The 17,687-nt window shown below is 39.1% G+C and overlaps 2 protein-coding genes across 11 annotated transcripts in view; one reads left to right on the forward strand and one right to left on the reverse strand.

Annotated features, from left to right (window-relative positions):
- The window catches only part of PALLD (palladin, cytoskeletal associated protein), a 419,989-nt gene extending 404,050 nt beyond the window's left edge, over positions 1 to 15,939 (forward strand). For 5 of the 6 annotated variants that reach the window (XM_059174854.1, XM_059174865.1, XM_059174872.1 and 2 more), the window contains 6 exons: positions 3,441 to 3,535; positions 5,450 to 5,582; positions 8,800 to 9,007; positions 11,764 to 11,929; positions 12,457 to 12,590; positions 13,744 to 15,939. In XM_059174854.1, coding sequence (XP_059030837.1) covers positions 3,441 to 3,535; positions 5,450 to 5,582; positions 8,800 to 9,007; positions 11,764 to 11,929; positions 12,457 to 12,590; positions 13,744 to 13,916 — 909 coding nt within the window. In that variant the 3' untranslated portion in view covers positions 13,917 to 15,939. Of the gene's footprint in view, positions 1 to 3,440; positions 3,536 to 5,449; positions 5,583 to 8,799; positions 9,008 to 11,763; positions 11,930 to 12,456; positions 12,591 to 12,751; positions 12,798 to 13,743 lie in introns of all 6 variants that reach the window. The other variant, XM_059174890.1, reaches the window with a different exon arrangement.
- The window catches only part of CBR4 (carbonyl reductase 4), a 129,818-nt gene that overhangs the window by 51,262 nt on the left and 60,869 nt on the right, over positions 1 to 17,687 (reverse strand). Inside the window, exon 5 of one of the 5 annotated variants that reach the window (XM_059174930.1) lies at positions 10,954 to 11,972. The exons of 2 other annotated variants lie outside the window; for them this stretch is intronic. In XM_059174930.1, the coding sequence (XP_059030913.1) occupies positions 11,905 to 11,972 (68 nt within the window). In that variant the 3' untranslated portion in view covers positions 10,954 to 11,904. Of the gene's footprint in view, positions 1 to 10,953; positions 11,973 to 15,235; positions 17,368 to 17,687 lie in introns of those variants that run through there. 2 more of the 5 variants (XM_059174948.1, XM_059174938.1) reach the window with 2 other exon arrangements.

The following is a 17,687-nucleotide window of genomic DNA, read 5'->3' on the forward strand; positions in this document are numbered from 1 at the left end:
AAAATTATACAACTTGCTAGTTTAGAAAGCTTTCTAAATGCTCCTGGTCATTTACTGGTTAGTAATGTATATTTAGCCAATATCACTATATTATCAAACAAATAGTTCTGCCTCCCAAAGATCATGCCTTTCCCTTTTATGCTTAGAAGTGAAACGTTTAGGAGTTAAAAAGGTAACAAACAGTGACATATTCCTTTTTCTTAAATTTGCGTAAAGATATTCTGTGGCAATATTTGTGTATGTGGTTCTAGGCAGCAGCAGTAAAAATGAAAACATTGTAGAAATGTGTAATCTTTGAAGAGCAGTATGCCAATCCCTTTGACCCTATTTTTTGGAGAGGGAAGAGGAGTCAGATTTATCTAAACTAAGCAGAGTCTAATGGTTAGAGTCGAGGAGTAACTTTTCTCCTACGCGTCAATTGCAGCTACTACATAATGAACATAGTGAATATACCAGTGTGCCTGACACCTTTCAAGCAATAGCATACATTTTTCCTTTGGAGTAAATGATATCCTAATACCAAAAGAGAGAAAGAAAGAAAACCCCACTGCATATGAAAAAAAAAATTGTTTTTAAAACAAGTCTAAGGGATGCTTCATGTGCATCTGGTTGTTACTATAATTATGTCGATATTCAGAGCTATTATAACATTTTGAATGTTTACTATGTGCAAAACACAAGACTAAATATTTTATACCTATTAACTCATTTAATCTTCATAAGAACCCATGCAAGATTGATTAACTATATGGTCCTATTTTATAGATAAGGAAACTCACTTACGAGGTTAAATTACCTGCCTAATGTCACTCAGTTAAAAGCGACGGACCTGGTTTAAACACCTAGACTGACTCTAGAGCTAAGGAGGGTCATCAAAGGTAATTAGGGCTCATCCCAGCGTTAAGACCATTGAGAGGCAGGGGAGACAGTCATTAAAAGAGGCATTTGAAGGAATCAAAAAAGGAGGTAAGAGCATACTCAGGCAAGGTTAACTACTTGGGTGAAATTTACTGGAGTAAATCTGACACCAACCAAGGTGTCAGGACCCCTAAAAATTATCTTGTGCATACCTGTGCACACATGTCCAGTAAAACCATACCCATAATGAGTAGTGATAATTTATATCATCAAGATCTATTTGATATTTGGAAGATAAAGACCATCTTAGGTTGTATCATTGAAACTTGACAACATCTGTGTGAGACAGATACAGTGCCCTGGTTTTTACAGAAGAAGAAACAAAGGCTTCAACAAATTTGGTTATTTGCCCCCAAAGTCTTAGGGAAGTCAAAACTCAAGTCCAGATTAGAGAAAAAATTTTTTATCTGCTTCCCCAAATTCAAGGTTAAAGGCGGAATTTAACTTACATCTTTTTCTAACCACAGAAATGATTAGTTGATGTTAACTTCCCTCGTGGATCTTCTGGGTTTTAAACCACAAGAAAAAATCTTCCAAATTATATAAATCTATTTTAATCTATCTAGATTATTTAATCTATCTACATTAAAATGATTTTCTTAAGTGGCAAAGCAAATAGTAAGGAAGCCATATCCCATATCACTAGAATTTTGAAGCTATTTGTGTGAAACAAAACATAAGATTCCCCTGTCTTTGGCCCCCAAAAGACTCATGGATCTTACATGTTCACTTGTTAAAGCAGCTGCTATGATGCATCAGTTGGGTAATTTAACAGGGGTCTCCCAAGCAAGTCATGTCTAGATTTTTTTGTAGCAGGCATTTAGACAGGCTAAATGAAATTAATTTCCAGATTTCAGGTTAGCTTAGGGGGACTTCCAAGTGTTGCCAAGAGCTTAGCATGAGAGAATATACATCATGTGGTCTGAACTTTAGATAGAACAAATCTAAATTAGAAATATTCCCCCTCATAATGGTATACTTTGTGTGTCCTTGGAAATTTCAGGAGAGGCAGTGTTTAAATATGACCTCAATAGCAAATACTGTGAATGCTAGAGGAGGTTACATATTTAATGGGATAAGACTTCAGTTTTGTTTCTCTACGACCTCCTCTTTCTATTCGACAGTTCCCAATTCTCCTGTCTGTGTTACAGCACTATGTGTCTTTGCCTTTTTGGAGTGGTTAAGGCCCCTTTTCGGAGTGGTTAAGGCCCCAAAGAAGTCCAGGCCAGGGGGAGACTGTACAGCCCTCCCAACTGGATTCCTGCCCTCCACCAAATGCTGCTATGGGGTTTCTCTGTGTCCCCTCCACCACCGTGCTCCCTTAGCCCAGTTCACGCTCAGGTGGAACTCAGCAGTTCCTCAAAACATACGGAACAGTTGTGCTTCTGCTACTTGTCTATACTGGAAACTTGGCAAAATGAGAGTTATTGGTAAATTTAGACTATAAGTGCACCTGAGGGCAGCTCATCTACTGTGAGCTAGAAATCCCTAAGTCTAACCATTAATAAACTGCTTCTCAGTTTTCCTCTCTTGCTGTTCCCTCTGGCCATCATCAGAATTTAGACATACAACTGCTCACATCCTCCTGGGATAGAAGAGGAGAAAATCATCTATTTTGCTGCTTTCCTAGTAATTGGGGGAAAAAATAAAAGAAGGGGCTAAAACAAAATGCTAGAGTAACAATGGTGATTTATTCATATCATCTGAGTCCTCTATTACTTTCGTCTAGGACAGCATTTATATCAGTTTTCAATTTAAGAGATAAAACCTGAGAGATAAAATATAGCTTTTCATTAGAAAGGCCCACATCATATGACCCACATATTTTAAATACCTCATTACTTCTGGTTTTTAAATCATGACTACGCTCATGTCATAGGAACATGGTAACCTGTAGTCATTTACTCTCCTTGTTGTCCCCATGCGTACATCTCCTGTAATGTTCATTTCATCATGCTTGCATCTCTTTTAATACATGGTTTTTAGAAGGAATACTACTAACATTTAATATACTAACAATGTATGTTAGTATATTTAATGTATATGTATTACAAAAGATATGGCAGAAAACTAAAATCATCTCGTTTGATTTCAGAATTAGCTACAACCAATAGGTATTTGACCATGATAATGGAATTACTGCAAGACAATTAATGTCCTTCTGCTATGTTTTATAATTCAACTTCATGTGTTAGGGAGACCGCAGCAGATTATAACTAATTCAGTAAGGACTGTCATTTTAAATACCATTCTAGATAGAATAGGAAAGTTTTTTTTTAATGGTTCAAAGAAAGACCTAGTCACCCAGTTCTTTAAATGGAGTTTACTGATGAGTATGGAGTTTACTGATGAGTTTAATTCAGGGAAAGTACATTTCTGAGAGGGACTGGTGTCATTACTAATATGGCACATCGGTTTGTTAAGGACTGATGTCTTGTAGAGAACAGGACAGTAAACATGGTGCGTAGTGGTTAGCTGTTTTGCATGGCAAGTCATGTCTTTTCCTGCTGTCTCTCTGCCAGGGCCGCATCAGTTGTACTGGACGCCTAATGGTACAGGCCGTCAACCAAAGAGGTCGCAGCCCCCGCTCTCCCTCAGGCCATCCTCATGTCAGAAGGTATGTCACACATTCCTTCCTGTAGGTGTCCCTGCTATTTTTTGTTATTACTACAGATTCAACACTATTAGAATCATGGTGTATGACCACAAAACAGTGAACACAGAAGACAGAAGAATGCGAATATGGTCTTAAGGTATACATACTGCCTGGGTCCTTGATTATTCTGCTCCGTTCTGATTCAGAAAAGGGAAAGAAACAAAGAGTTGGTAAGTTCACTGGGCCCAGGTAGATATACTATCACTAATGTGTTACATAGGACCCAGTTTGTATATGAAGAAATCAAAGCTCAGCACCTTTAAATGGCAGGCACCTGAACATGAAAATACTAGTAAATGGTACACAAACATTCAAAACCAAACTTCTCCAGCCAGCAGCTGTCTAGCCATGACAAATTACTGCCACTAGATTTCTTAAAATCCGCTAATTTGCTAATGTTCACTTTTCAGTCACTTAGTTCAAAACAGTTTAGATGATAATTTTGTAGCTAAGAAGTTCCCTATTTTAAATGCCCAGTAAGTACTTGCTAACAATAGAGTGTGCTTTCTATTCCGAATTGCCCTGAGCTTCTGCAAGGATGCTGACGGAATAATACTAGGCAGGGACGAGAAAAGGGTATCGCTTCCTAGTAACATATTTGCACTTAAGAAACTATGGTAAGTCACCTTGTCTGTCGTCTTGGGCCCTGTTTAGGTATTTTACAGAGCCTGTTTCAGTAGCCCTGACTGTAAACTGCAGGCCACAGATGCTAAGTTAGGCTCACAGAAGGTCAGCCAGAAACACTGAGGAAGCACCAAGCCAGTGCTCTGTCTGCGCCTCACGTGACTGGACACACAGCCCTTTGTGCAGCACTTTGGAAGATAGTTCTGATGCCTAAACACATGGGGGCTTAATACTCTAACTTGTTTGTTCACAAGAACCAAGGATTGTGTGTATGGCTATAAACATAGCGTGTTTAGTAGCAGATCCATTCTCTTGCATTGTTTTCTTCTGCTTTTCTTGTGTCTTTAGTACATTTAAGCTTTTCCATGTGTCAGTGTCTCCTAGAAAAGCATTCTGCTCAGAAATTAGATCTGTACTTGAACAGTAACCTATATAATTGCTATTATAGTTGGTATATAATTGGTATATAGTTGGTAATTATTAGCCTGTTATACTGATCTTTCATTTGTTCTACTCTTTTTCTAGTTAAATGTTTTTACACTTCTCTTCTAGTGATTAGTGACAGAATTTATGTTCAATATCTTGTTCCTTCCTTACATCTTCCCTGCAATTACTTTAAAATGGTGGTGCTCTGAAAGGTGCATCTAGCAACATAGTCAAAAGCAAGAGAGATGCACAAAATCTGGGAGATCTGCACAATTTTATTTTAAAGATAAAAACTATAATTTGTTTTCTTGGTTTATATGAAAGGAATTTTTATTAGAAAGATGAAATTTTTACAAAATAATAAATTTTAATTTCCTAAAAATTTCAAGTCACGGTGGAAAGTTATACTTTTTGTTGGAAAAGATTTGGTAATAAATGAGCAACAGCTGCTGCTATTTCTCATGCGGCTTTCAAAAATACTTATTTAAGAAAAAAATAGGTAAATATAGAGTATTTCATTTTTTCCCATCTCTTTTATGATTTATATTAGCTTTAAGGATTAGGATAGAATTATTTAAGTTCTCCAAATAGCAGATTATTAATTTCATAATTAAACTTTCAAATAAAACAAGATTTTGCTGGCTTTTCTGACTTTATGTGTGAACTTTAGGAGTAGAAATCAGATAAAGAAATTGTATTATTACTCTATGTATTATTAAAAATATCAAGAACCTGATAATGATAACTTCTATCTCCCTCTCTCCCCTGCCCCATTGTGCCTTCTTTTCCTTCCATCTTTCTGTTTATTTTCTGTCTTGTCCTAAGGCCTCGTTCTAGATCAAGGGACAGTGGAGATGAAAATGAACCAATTCAAGAACGATTCTTCAGACCTCACTTCTTGCAGGCTCCTGGAGATCTAACAGTTCAAGAAGGAAAGCTCTGCAGAATGGATTGTAAGGTAAGAGTGTGTTAATGCCTGCAAATCTCTTCTCTCTCTTTCCCCCTAACTGCCATTTCTCTTGAGTTCCTTTTAAGGAAATTACGTAAGGTGTACATCTTTAAAATGTTTCCAGGGGTGCCTGGGTGGCTCAGTGGGTTAAAGCCTCTGCCTTTGGCTTGGCTAATGATCCCAGGGTCCTGGGATGGAGCCCCGAGTCGGACTCTCTGCTCAGCAGGGAGCCTGCTTCCCCCTCTCTCTCTGCCTGCCTCTCTGCCTACCTGTGATCTCTGTCAGATAAATAAAATCTTTAAAAAAATAAAAATAAAAAAATGTTTTCAGCTTACAAGGAAAAAAAAGGAGTGACATATACTGGATGTTTATATACTGTTTTGTCATTCTTTTCCTTTACATTGAAATTTTTATTAAATGTATTCCTTATTTAGAACTGCACATACCATACCGTACACAGTCACTGAGAGGTTTTTTCCCCTTTAAGTTTACCATTTTGTTGAAGTGATAAAAGTGTTCAATCTGTCATGTCCTAATAATTAATTCATTTATTTTCGTTCTTTTTTCATATAAATTTTGTAGCCATGTATCTACTCTCTTATTCCTCCCATTCAAAGAGCAGTTAGAGACATCCTCTCTTCCTCATTTCACAGCAGGGCTGCTTAACCCAGGGCCTTTGGGTAGGCAGGTTTCACTAGGTGTTGAGTTCTGCAACTGCATACAAAATTACGTGTATGATATAGCTTTCATCAGTTTCTCAAAGGAGCTCAAGACTGATGTTAAATAACCACTGCTGTGAATTTGGTTTTGTTTTTTTTGCCCCATTATCTAGTGATCCTAAATTTTAGTTCTTAAATATGGATAAGGTTTTTAAAATTTGGGCTCCCTCTGCTGGTTTTCACTGGGATTGCAGAACACAAATAAATGATGCTTGCAGGATTAAATCTGGGCTTACAGAAATTTATATTTTAAAACCAGTACTCTTGGGGCACCTGGGTGGCTCAGTTGGTTAAGTGTCTGCCTTTGGCTTGGATCATGATCCCAGGGTCCTGGAATCAAGCCCAGGGTCATTCTGCTTACTCAGCGACGAGCCTGCTTCTCCTTCCTCCTCTGCCTGCCATTCCCCTTGCTTGTGCACTCTAATAAATTAATCTTAAAGAAAAAAAAAAGTACTCTTAACAAAAGTATTTTATTTTCCAACATAATTCTTTTTATAGTATAAGCACAAAAATTGAGTTTCAGCATATATGTATTTATTTTTGGTCTATAATTAAGAATCCATATAAACCACCTATAAAATAACATTGGAGTCAACAGGGGAAATTTTATTTTAGATTATTAGATGATACCAAGGGATATTATGCTATGTACAAAAAGCATCTTAAAAATTACATTTTTTAGGGGCATCTGGGTGGCTCAGTGGGTTAAAGCCTCTGCCTTCGGCTCAGGTCATGATCCCAGGGTCCTGGATTGAGCCCCACATCGGGCTCTCTGTTTTACAGGGAGCCTGCTTCCTCCTCTCCCTCTCTCTCTCTCTGCCTACTTGTGATCTCTGTCAAATAAATAAATAAATCTTTGATTTATCAGTATAAGCTTTAAGAAGAAAAGAAAATCATGAAAATAAGCCTTTCACTAAAGCAACAGATAGATTCCCCCCCCACCCCCAAAAAGCATTCCCCTGCCTTTTAACCTGTTAGGTACTTTCCTAGATGCTGACTACCCTTGACTTGGTACTAAGCTCAAATAACTAATCCAACTCTGATAGTAACAAATCTGCTCATTTGCCTCCTCCCAATTCCGTATCAGCTAAGAGCATGCTTCTGTTCAAAGTATGACCTGCTTACAATGACCTTAGATTCCTGAAACCAGGCTTGCTTTCTTTACACAATCAGAAGGGCTGGAATTCAAATCAGGGTAGAAAAACCCAGCCTTTTCCCTTTGCTTGAATGTGATTAAGTCTGTCCACTGGCATATGTGCACTGTGAATTAGGTGGGCTGAGTGCACAGCGCCTTGAGCAATTCTCCTCCTGCACATACCCTTGGCCTTGGCCAGGATCTAATCTAGCAAGGTGGGAACAAACAGTGCCACTTCATTTCTTTAAACCCGGGAAAGGCCTAGAGCCTGACCAGAGAGAGGTGTGCATTCCCTCTTCCTCCTTACCACCTCTAGGGATCTCCAAACAGGTGAAGCAGTGAACGTGGAGAGCTGGGGGAGAACCCGTACACAGAGGGGAGGACAGAGAGGCAGACCTTCTCAACAGCCAAGCTAACTATTGCTGTCTTTGTTTCCAACATGTCTTCATCCTTTTAACCAGTAATTTTACTTATTTTTTTCTCCCTTAAATTCTTAAGACCTTTGTTACATGTATGGAGAGAGGCATCTTGTAGGTAATATAAATGAGAATCACACAACAAGAATGGAATCTGGCAGAGCTGGGTTTTCTAAAGAATTACAGTCCAACTGACATCTTTTTGTATGAGATTTCCTACTAGTAAATTTGGGATGGCGGGGGTGGGGGGGGTGCTTTCCTTAATGGTGTTTTTCTTCCCTTTCACAATCAAAGGCAAAACTATAAAGAGCTGACAGATGGCAACCATCCCTACCCTTCACAGCACAATGTGTTATTAGCAATTAAATGTGCTTTTTAATCTGATCTCTGGTCAACACAACTGTCGTGGTCTCAGGATTTTATGTTTCCATTGTGATGCTAATTTGTTGAGATGGCTTTCTGGGTAATTTCATATTGCTCTTGTTACTTAGTTTCAAGGATTATAAAATAGTAATAATAGCTCTGTGTGCTGATGGATGCATTAACTGATGTCTCCATAGCTATGGCAACCCTCTGATAACAAGCTTTATAGCGTGTACCTGCCAGTTGAGTAAGCATTGTTGTTATTGTGGTTGGACACCTTTTCCCAGAGAGCTCAGAGCCCTGTGCTGACATCATCCCCGGAATCTTTATAACCCTGGTGAGGTAAGACAAGAACAGAAATCTTTAAAATCCGCATTTTACTTTTCTCTGGGTTGCTCTACAAGGGATGTTTAGAAGTAACGCCATGATTGCTTAAGAAGCCATTGAAAGGTTTAAGCAAAAGAACAACACAAGCTGACACTAAAAGCCATCTCTTGTATTACCAAAGGAGGAATTTATGGTGGTTTCTTAGCTATTAGTGATTTCATTTTGTTTCAGTATTACAGAAATTTGTATGTTCCTTTCTGGTTTAGGTCAGTGGGTTACCAACCCCAGATCTAAGCTGGCAACTAGATGGAAAACCTATACGCCCCGACAGTGCTCACAAGATGCTCGTGCGTGAGAATGGGGTGCACTCCCTGATCATAGAGCCAGTGACCTCACGAGATGCCGGCATCTACACGTGTATAGCCACCAATCGAGCAGGACAAAACTCATTCAGCCTGGAGCTTGTGGTTGCTGGTAAGCAAGTCTGTGAATTTTTTTCTCTCAGAATGAATTATCAGATTCAAAAATGTAAATTAATCCTACATTATTAACCAATATGGAAAATAAATCGAACTGCTGAAAAAACAGATTGTATCATCGAAATAGCCAATTAAGGACATAAGGCTTATTAGCAAATCAGAAACATTAGGGTCTTTTTTTCAGTGTAGCCATCATTATCTTTCCTATCTCCCATTAGCCTGGCCGAGAGAGGAGTTTAGCAGCTGTTCTGAGTCATTCTATTCTCATGAGTGTTGGCCTCCTAAGTTACATAGAGAAAGAGCAGTGGTATCATGGATTCCAGAACCAAACTTGATATATACAAGAATTTGCTCATGGGGTGGCTGGATGGTTTAGCGGGTTAAAGCCTCTGTCTTCGGCTCAGGTCATGATTCCAGGGTCCTAGGATTGAGCCCTGCATCATGCTCCCTACTCAGCGGAGCCTCCTTCCTCCTCTGTCTCTCTCTGCCTGCCTCTCTGCCTACTTGTGATCTCTGTCATAAATAAATGAATAATCCTTAAAAAAAAAAAAAAATTTGCTCATGCATAAAGTTCTGCCTACTTTTTAAAGTAATGTGCAGTGGTGTCAAAATTTAGATTTGAAATGTTATCATCTACCCCAAGTGTCATGGTCAAATTCAGATTTGCTTTTTAATGAATTATAATTTTAGGTAAATTTCGTAAAATTATATATAATGTATAAAATCTTACCCTTAGATAAGGAAGGTTTATAACACCTTTAGAAGCTGAGCATAAGTAAGAGTCTATTAACTGTTCTCTTTTTAAAAAGAATGTTTATTACTTATACCTTTGTTTGCAGAGTGCTTCATTTATATTATCTCAGCTGGTCCTCACAAAAGCCCTCAAAGATAACTGGAGCAAATTTCCCTCATTTTACAGGTGTGGAAGCTAGAGTAAGTGACTTTCCCTGGGCCCTATTCTGTAAAGTGAGGGCCAGAGGCCAGTACTCCCAGTACTCCTCCCCACACTGAGCCACTGCTCTCTCAGGAAATAGAGTAGCCGTAAGAATAAAGTGCAGGAGGGCCTGGCTAAAATCCTAGATAACGATTCTAATAAAAGTACCAGGACATTTTTACACATTACTGTTAGATACCCAGGCTGTTGTGTTGTGTGTTAACCATGCTTTCAAATTTTACATCAGGTATTAGATATTCCTACACAACTAGGATCAATTTCATCCAACCCACTAAACATCCTTCTTTCAGCTAAAACTGTTCAACATTCTGCTGTCGACTGTTCCCTTCAATCCTGTCTTCCCTTCAGGACTGAGACGTGAAGGTCTGAGAGACACAGGCATCTTGGTCTGTGCTCAGTCAGCACTTGCACTGGAAAGGGGGCAGAGGGCACAGTAATTAGAAGCCTCGCGTCTTTGGCATCAACTCTCAGTTCCAGGCCCAGCTCTCCTGTATTAGCTGTCTTTTGGCAAATAGAGAACATCTCTGCAGCTCGGTTCCCCCATATGTAAGATAGGGGCCATAAGGTGTCACAGAGTGTTTGTAAGGACTGTGTCATTTTGTAAGGTTTAAATTGTAGGAAGCTCTGCATCACCACCAGCACAGCAGTGCTCCAGAATGGTGGTGTGATTCAACTGGAGATTGCTTTGACATTAAGGTTCACTTTATAACATTTATGCTCTCCTCAAAACTGGGACCCAGAAAGGATATTGAGGTCTGTTCCCACTTCCTCCAAAATAGGCTGGGTCAGGAAACCATGTGAAATACAATAAAAGTGTAATCCTCTACCTCATGCAAACTCATAGAGAGTCTTAGGTGTCTGAAATTTTCAGGAGTAGTTTTTATCCTCTTCACCTGCTTCTCCCCTGGTTGTTTTGCTTTGATATATCTGACACTCCAAAGAAGAGGGTGATGGATAAAGACATCCTCAAATGCATTATTGATAGCTCAGGAGAAAGTAATTAAACTTTATTCTTTCTCTGAAGTTGTTTCCACCACAGATGTATGAAAACAGTTTCCCATCAGATAGTAACATTCAGAGGGTTATTAACAAATAGTTCTGATTTTTTTCAGACTGAGTAATAAAGTTGTCTTTTATGGCTTCCTTCCTTCAGGGTAATAAAAAGTCATCTTTTTATAGCTTTCTTCAAAGAATACAAATTGGAATTCGTAATTTATAAGATGTACATTCCTAGTTTATAAGTAACAACTGAAAGCTGCCAAATTTAGATAAAGATGTCTCCCCATTCTTTTCCTCCTTTAAATCCTATAGTATGTCTCACATAAGCCAAGACTTACAAATCTTCAGTATCTCCATAGCAAACATTTCTGACCACAAGGAGGGAATCCAAGTGGATCAAATTCCTAGAAATACTTGTTCTCCTCAAAGTCACTAGGTGGCAGTGGTTGGTAAAGGTTGTGAGTGCTCGGTGACATCATTAGGAGTGAAGCCATCCCAGATGCTAGCAAAGACTTCGGAGTGTCACACAGCCTGTCAGACAGGCATTCTGTGGAGCAGATGGCCAGTAGACTGTGTGGGCCTGTCAGACTTGAATTAATTGATGAAATAAATGAGTGGAATGAAGCAATTCTTGGTAAAAGTAATTTGGAGAGAGGACTAGCATCCTACTGCCTGAAGTGAAAAATGGTATCATAAAATAAAAGATACATTTAAACAATGTTTCTGAAATCTTCTGAATTCTTTATAGGGCTACCTTTGTGTACCACTGATCGATAATTCATCTCCCATTTCCATAGCTAAAGAAGCACACAAACCCCCTGTGTTTATCGAGAAGCTGCAAAACACAGGAGTTGCTGATGGATACCCAGTGCGACTGGAATGCCGTGTCTCAGGAGTGCCACCGCCTCAGATATTTTGGAAGAAAGAAAATGAATCACTCACTCACAGCACTGACCGAGTGAGGTGAGAATACACAATGACTTAATCCACATCTGTTCAATAGGTCCTGAGGAAACATAAAGAGATGCACTTTATGTAGCACATAAATCTCTGTAAGAGTCACGCTATTGATAGTATCAAAGACAAAAATCACTCTTTACCCTCATGTATAATTAAGCTTCTGGAAGGAAGCTCTCATTGTATGTGATAAACATTCTAACTTAAATCTCAGGGGGATTTTTTTGAGTGTTTACACCTAGAAGAAAAAATGAATTCATTTGTGTCCGTGGTGATACAGAAATTATTCAGTGGGTTTTGTAAAGGCCAATCCTCCACTAGAAATTAAGTGCGCACATTTATTCAACCTCTTGATGTCTGCTCTTCTTTCCCATTAACTTTAATGGGGCTAGCAGCCTTTCCAGAATAAGTATGACCCTATTATCTGCTACGTGCCCAATTCTGTTTCTAATGATCTAATTAAAAATGATGCTTCATGTCCAAAGCCACTTTTTAAAAATTTAGAACCCTAATGTCTTTATCCATTTCTCCAGCATGCACCAGGATAATCATGGCTACATCTGCCTGCTCATTCAGGGAGCTACAAAAGAAGACGCTGGGTGGTACACGGTATCAGCCAAGAATGAAGCCGGGATTGTGTCCTGTACCGCCAGGCTGGATGTTTACAGTGAGTGTCACTTCGTCTCCTCTCACTGCAGTTACTCATTAAATCATGAAAAAGCAGACATCTGGACAGCCAATCATACTACTTTTTATATAAGCTTATAAACAACTGCAGAGTTTTATTGGCCTGAAATTTCATATTGCTCTTTCTCTTTCTATTTATAGTTTCTCAACATTAATAGTGAACTACACCAGGAGAACAAATACCCAAGTATCATTCAGGAACTTTGCATTACTAGCAAAATATGCATGTTGATTTCTCTTATGTTGGCTAGTCAGTTGTGGCTTCCTTACGCAAGCATCCATAGGAGTTAACAATAGGCGAAGGCATAACCACGTCTTTCACATTTTCTTATTACTGTGTTCTGCAAATGACTGCCCTTTAACATTTCTTGTTATATCCTACCACAGCGTCTTACTGCACTCTAAATGTGTGTACCATTGATCCCGGAATGCATCTTTTCTGTGGCTTAGCGCTTTTCTCTTTAATATACCTTAAGCAGCTCAGCAGTAGTTTTGTGACTGTGTATGTGTATTTGTGTACATGCATTTTAAAGAATCTTATTTCTGAATTCACAGACTAGTACAGTAGCATTTCGTGATCTATTGGCATAAAGAAAACCACTAAAAAAAAAAATTAAGAACTGATGGCAAATTTTACCTCTTGTTGAATAGGAAATAATTTTGTGAGGTTCTTCAGGTATTGAGTGACCTCAACCTTCCCTCCTGCCCACTTCTTTCCAATTGACTAGTGCTGAACCATCCATCCTGAGTACCTAACTACTGTAATTATTATGACATTTGTACATTTTGTGCTTTGAAGATGTTTTTTAAAGAGGGAGAGAGGTGAGAATTAGGAAGCTGAGCGACTGTTTTTGAAGGACTGTGCTGCAGTAAGTATTAACTTTAAAAGAAACTACACCTCTTTACTACCTAGCTGTACAGTCCCACTACCCTGGACAGAAAGTACATCTGCAATATATGAGGAAAATTTGCAAAACTGTGCTTGCATTGCATTTTAGGATTTCTACCATGCTAAAGAACATGTGCCTGGTATATATGAAAAAACATTCTGTATTTACTTGAAACATTTAAGTGCTTTCCAGGACATCTTGAGGTTTTTTTTAAATCTTTTTTTTTTTCCTTTTCTATTGTAGCCCAGTGGCATCAGCAGCCACAGAGCACCAAGCCAAAAAAAGTACGGCCCTCAGCCAGTCGCTATGCAGCACTTTCAGACCAGGGACTAGACATCAAAGCAGCGTTCCAACCCGAAGCCAGCCCATCTCACCTGACACTGAATACCGGCTTGGTAGAAAGTGAGGACCTGTAATCCAACATTCTTGTTAACGCTGAAACACTGAAACAGCCGCCATTGCCTTGAACAATATATTCCTTTGTCACATTATGTAAAGGGCAAGACATACCTTTGACTATAAGAAATAAACACCAAAATAATACTTTTCCTACTTGATATACCAAACTTAGAGTTTCAGTAGGTGATGCTCATAGAAATGTACACATTGCACAGAAAATCTTCATTCATCATCCAACTTAAAACTTGTGGAATCTCTGTGATGAAAATGATCTGAAATGCCAAAATGCTAATGGAAATCAGCTGTTCAAAGGTAACCAGAATTTGTATTCTCCATAGTGCCTTAAACACTAGCTGTAGGTGCTACACAGCATGACAGTGTGGAATGCTTAACAGGAGGCAAATGTACCGCAAATAATACTAAAATGTTTCTAAGTAGGCAGTGTGTTCAGACAGCTACAGTGAACCAAGTGCAATATATAGGGATGAAAGGAAGAGGAAATGACAAATCCAAGTAAATGCCTTGTTTTTGCAAAATTGTTTTATATTAAATCATAAAGAAGGAATTACTGGCCTTAAATTTTATTAATATCGAGAGCTTTCTAACAAGGTTAATACGTTAGTTCTTAACCACCTTCTTTATGTGTAGTATTTTCTTTTCATGCTACCTTGATAGGAAGCTTACTTACAAACCATATTAAAAGGCTAACTTAATTATAAATAATATAAAGTATTCCAAATAAAGCAGAACTGTATTACAGTCCATTCCACAAAAGACATCCAAATCACCCAAGTGACCAAGGCATATAGTATTCAGCGGAAAGAGGGGTCTGGAAGGAGTAGGAAGAATGAAGGAAAACGCTACCAGCACACTTGTACTCATTTAGATAAAAGTAGAAGAGGCAGGAGACATGGTGAAGGCCAGGCTCTTCTTTGGTTTTCAAAAAGTAACCTAAAGTATAGGTAAAAAAACACTGCCATTCAAATGTCAGGGGATCTAGGGTCAGCTGGGAGATTGGAGCACATGTGCTATGGAAGTTCCAGTGTCTGAAGTCTGTGTAGTTGCTGAAGAGGTTAGGTGTGTTGAGCAAGTGGAAAATGGACCGAGACTGCAAGACTGGCATCAGTGAGGAAACTGCCAATAAGAGCTAGTCTACTGGAGGAAAATGGAGACTTGGGAAAGACAAAACAGGTTTGTGCCACAATCAGTTTTTTTCCAATGGCACCATGATATGGTGAATGGAAAATATGAGTTCACTTCCATGCTGCCATGCAACCTTGCCTTAAGAAGGTGCTAGGTTCCGGGTAGTTGGTAAAGGCATCTCTGCAAAGACTGATTTTTGAATGCATATGATCCTGCAACAGCTAGACTGACATGATTCTGACCAGACTTGATGGTTTTAAGTCGGAACCAATAAACTTTAAAAAGGAGGAAAAAACCCAATTTGGCCAGATATTATATTATAAAACATGAGGTTTTAATGGTACTTTGCTATGAAAAGAAAACACTGTATTCCTTATGCAAAACACATATATCTTTCATTATTTATAATAAAAATGTTGAACTGTCTTAGCTCAGTTAATGCAATATATAGTATTTTTTAAAATAATTTTATATCTGTGTACCACCCCATATATTTCATATTACTGCTTCACATGTACAGCTTTCTACTTCTTTGTAAGAACACCAACCAGCCAAGCTTTAAATGACTAATAGGCTTGATAACTGGGTGGCAGATGTTCTTTGCAGAGTAGTGCAAGTTTCTTTGACCACACTTGTATGCGTTGCTAATATGGAATTTAAGATACCATACAAAGTCTTTCATGGACCTAGCTATATCGTAGAATTATGACTTAACATCCTATCTTACTTGCCAAATTTTTCTGAATGTGACTGTTTGCTAATTTGCTGGGTTTGGGATTGAGTAGCATTATTTGCCACCTTTTATGTTGTATTTATAAAAAAGTACTATCATACTACTATTTGGATTGTTGTGCTGGTGTAATGTGGATTTAACATCAATAAATATTTAACAAATAATAGTTGCAATTTTGTGAAGCAAAACACTCCATTGTTTTAGTTTTCTGTTGCTTATGTCATAAATTAGTATAAACTTAGCTCACAGGTCTATAGGTCAGAAGGGCTGGGTTCTGCACTCTGAGTCTTACTAGGCTAACATCAGCACATCCACTGAACTACATTCTCATCTGGAGCTCTTCCAAGTTCAAGGAGTTGTGACAAAATTTATCTCCTTGCAGTTGTAGGCTAGAGGCCTCAATGTAATCTGTTGGCTAGGGGAGCACTCTCAACTCCTACAGGCCGTCTGCATTCCTTGCCATGTCATCCCCTCCATCTTCAAGACCAGCAAAGAGAGTCTCCCTCAGAATGGATCCTTCTCATGCCTTGATCTTGTCAGAGGCCCAGCCCCTTCTAAGGGATCACATGATTAGGTCAAGCCCAAGTGAATACCCCTCTTTCTTAAAATGACCTTAATTTTTTTTAATATAATTAAAATCTCTCCAAAGCAACACCTAAATTTGTGTTTGATTGGATAACTGAGAGAAGGTGTGTGTCCACCAGGAGGCGGGAATACTGGGAGCCATCTTAGAATTCTGCCTATATGCATGTAAATAATGTTGGTTCCTGTGATGCCCTATGGGGAAAGTATACTGTGACCCCAAACCATATGCCCTCTCTTGACATCTATGAAATTAAATAAAGCTCTGGTTCAAGATGGATGACAGGATCCTGAATCCACCTCCTCCCACAGACACACCAAATCAACAACATACATAACAATTTCTTCTAAAAGAAACCCCAAAATTAACCAACTGATTGCTACACATTAGGCAAATGAGACAACCCACATCAAACACATGTAAGAGGCTGTAACACAATCTTGCCCTAAATGCCGCCCCTGGCACAGTAACCTACAATCAAGAGGGAACTCAAAATCCCAGACTTCAGTCTCAGGATCAAAGGATTTGAACACATGAGTACCCCAACTTTTTTTAAAGATTTTATTAGTACCCCCAACTTTTAAGACCTGCACCCAAGAGACAAGCCCCAAGAATATCTAGCTTCACAAGCTAGTGGGGCCTACAGCCACAAGACCACAAGGCTATAACAATCTGACAAATAGTCCTGAAAGGCTCCAACAGGGTCACACACCCTAGGGACCAGTCTTTCTATGAAAGAAGCCTATTTGCTTATCTTAAAGCATCAGCCTGAGTGGTAGACACTTGATTTAATAAACATCTAGGGGTATACTGAAATAATCTGAAGACTAAGGCTGCTGAGTACCAACCATCTCTACGCTTACCCTCTGCCTCGCTCCGGGTCACTAGTATTTTCAGAAAGAAGCTTGTGCAAATGTCTGGCACCCTGGTTTTTGCAGCTGCCGCCCAGGAGATACCTCTTGATTGACTGGCTATGGTGGCTAGTGGAGGCAGATCCCTGTAACAGTGACTGTAAGAGAAAAACAGTTCTTAACCACCTACAGCCCAAGAGCGGAACAGGGGCAGAATGAAACACAGTCTTCCTGGGAGAGAGGACTATTTGCTTACCGGTACAGATGCAGCCTGAGCGGCAGGTTTCTAATGAAACACACATCTAAGGGCCAACTTTAATCCTCTCCAGAGACCTCTAAGGCCAGGCACTATCTTGACACTCTCCCTCTGCCTCACTCCGGGTTGCTGGCCTCTCCCCAAGAGGAATCTGTGCACATGTCTGAGGCCCTGGTTTGTGCATGCTGCCCAGCCGATACCCCTTGACAGCCTGGCTCTGGG

Source organism: Mustela lutreola, chromosome 1 (genome assembly GCF_030435805.1).
Source record: "Mustela lutreola isolate mMusLut2 chromosome 1, mMusLut2.pri, whole genome shotgun sequence".
Lineage (NCBI taxonomy): Eukaryota > Metazoa > Chordata > Mammalia > Carnivora > Mustelidae > Mustela > Mustela lutreola.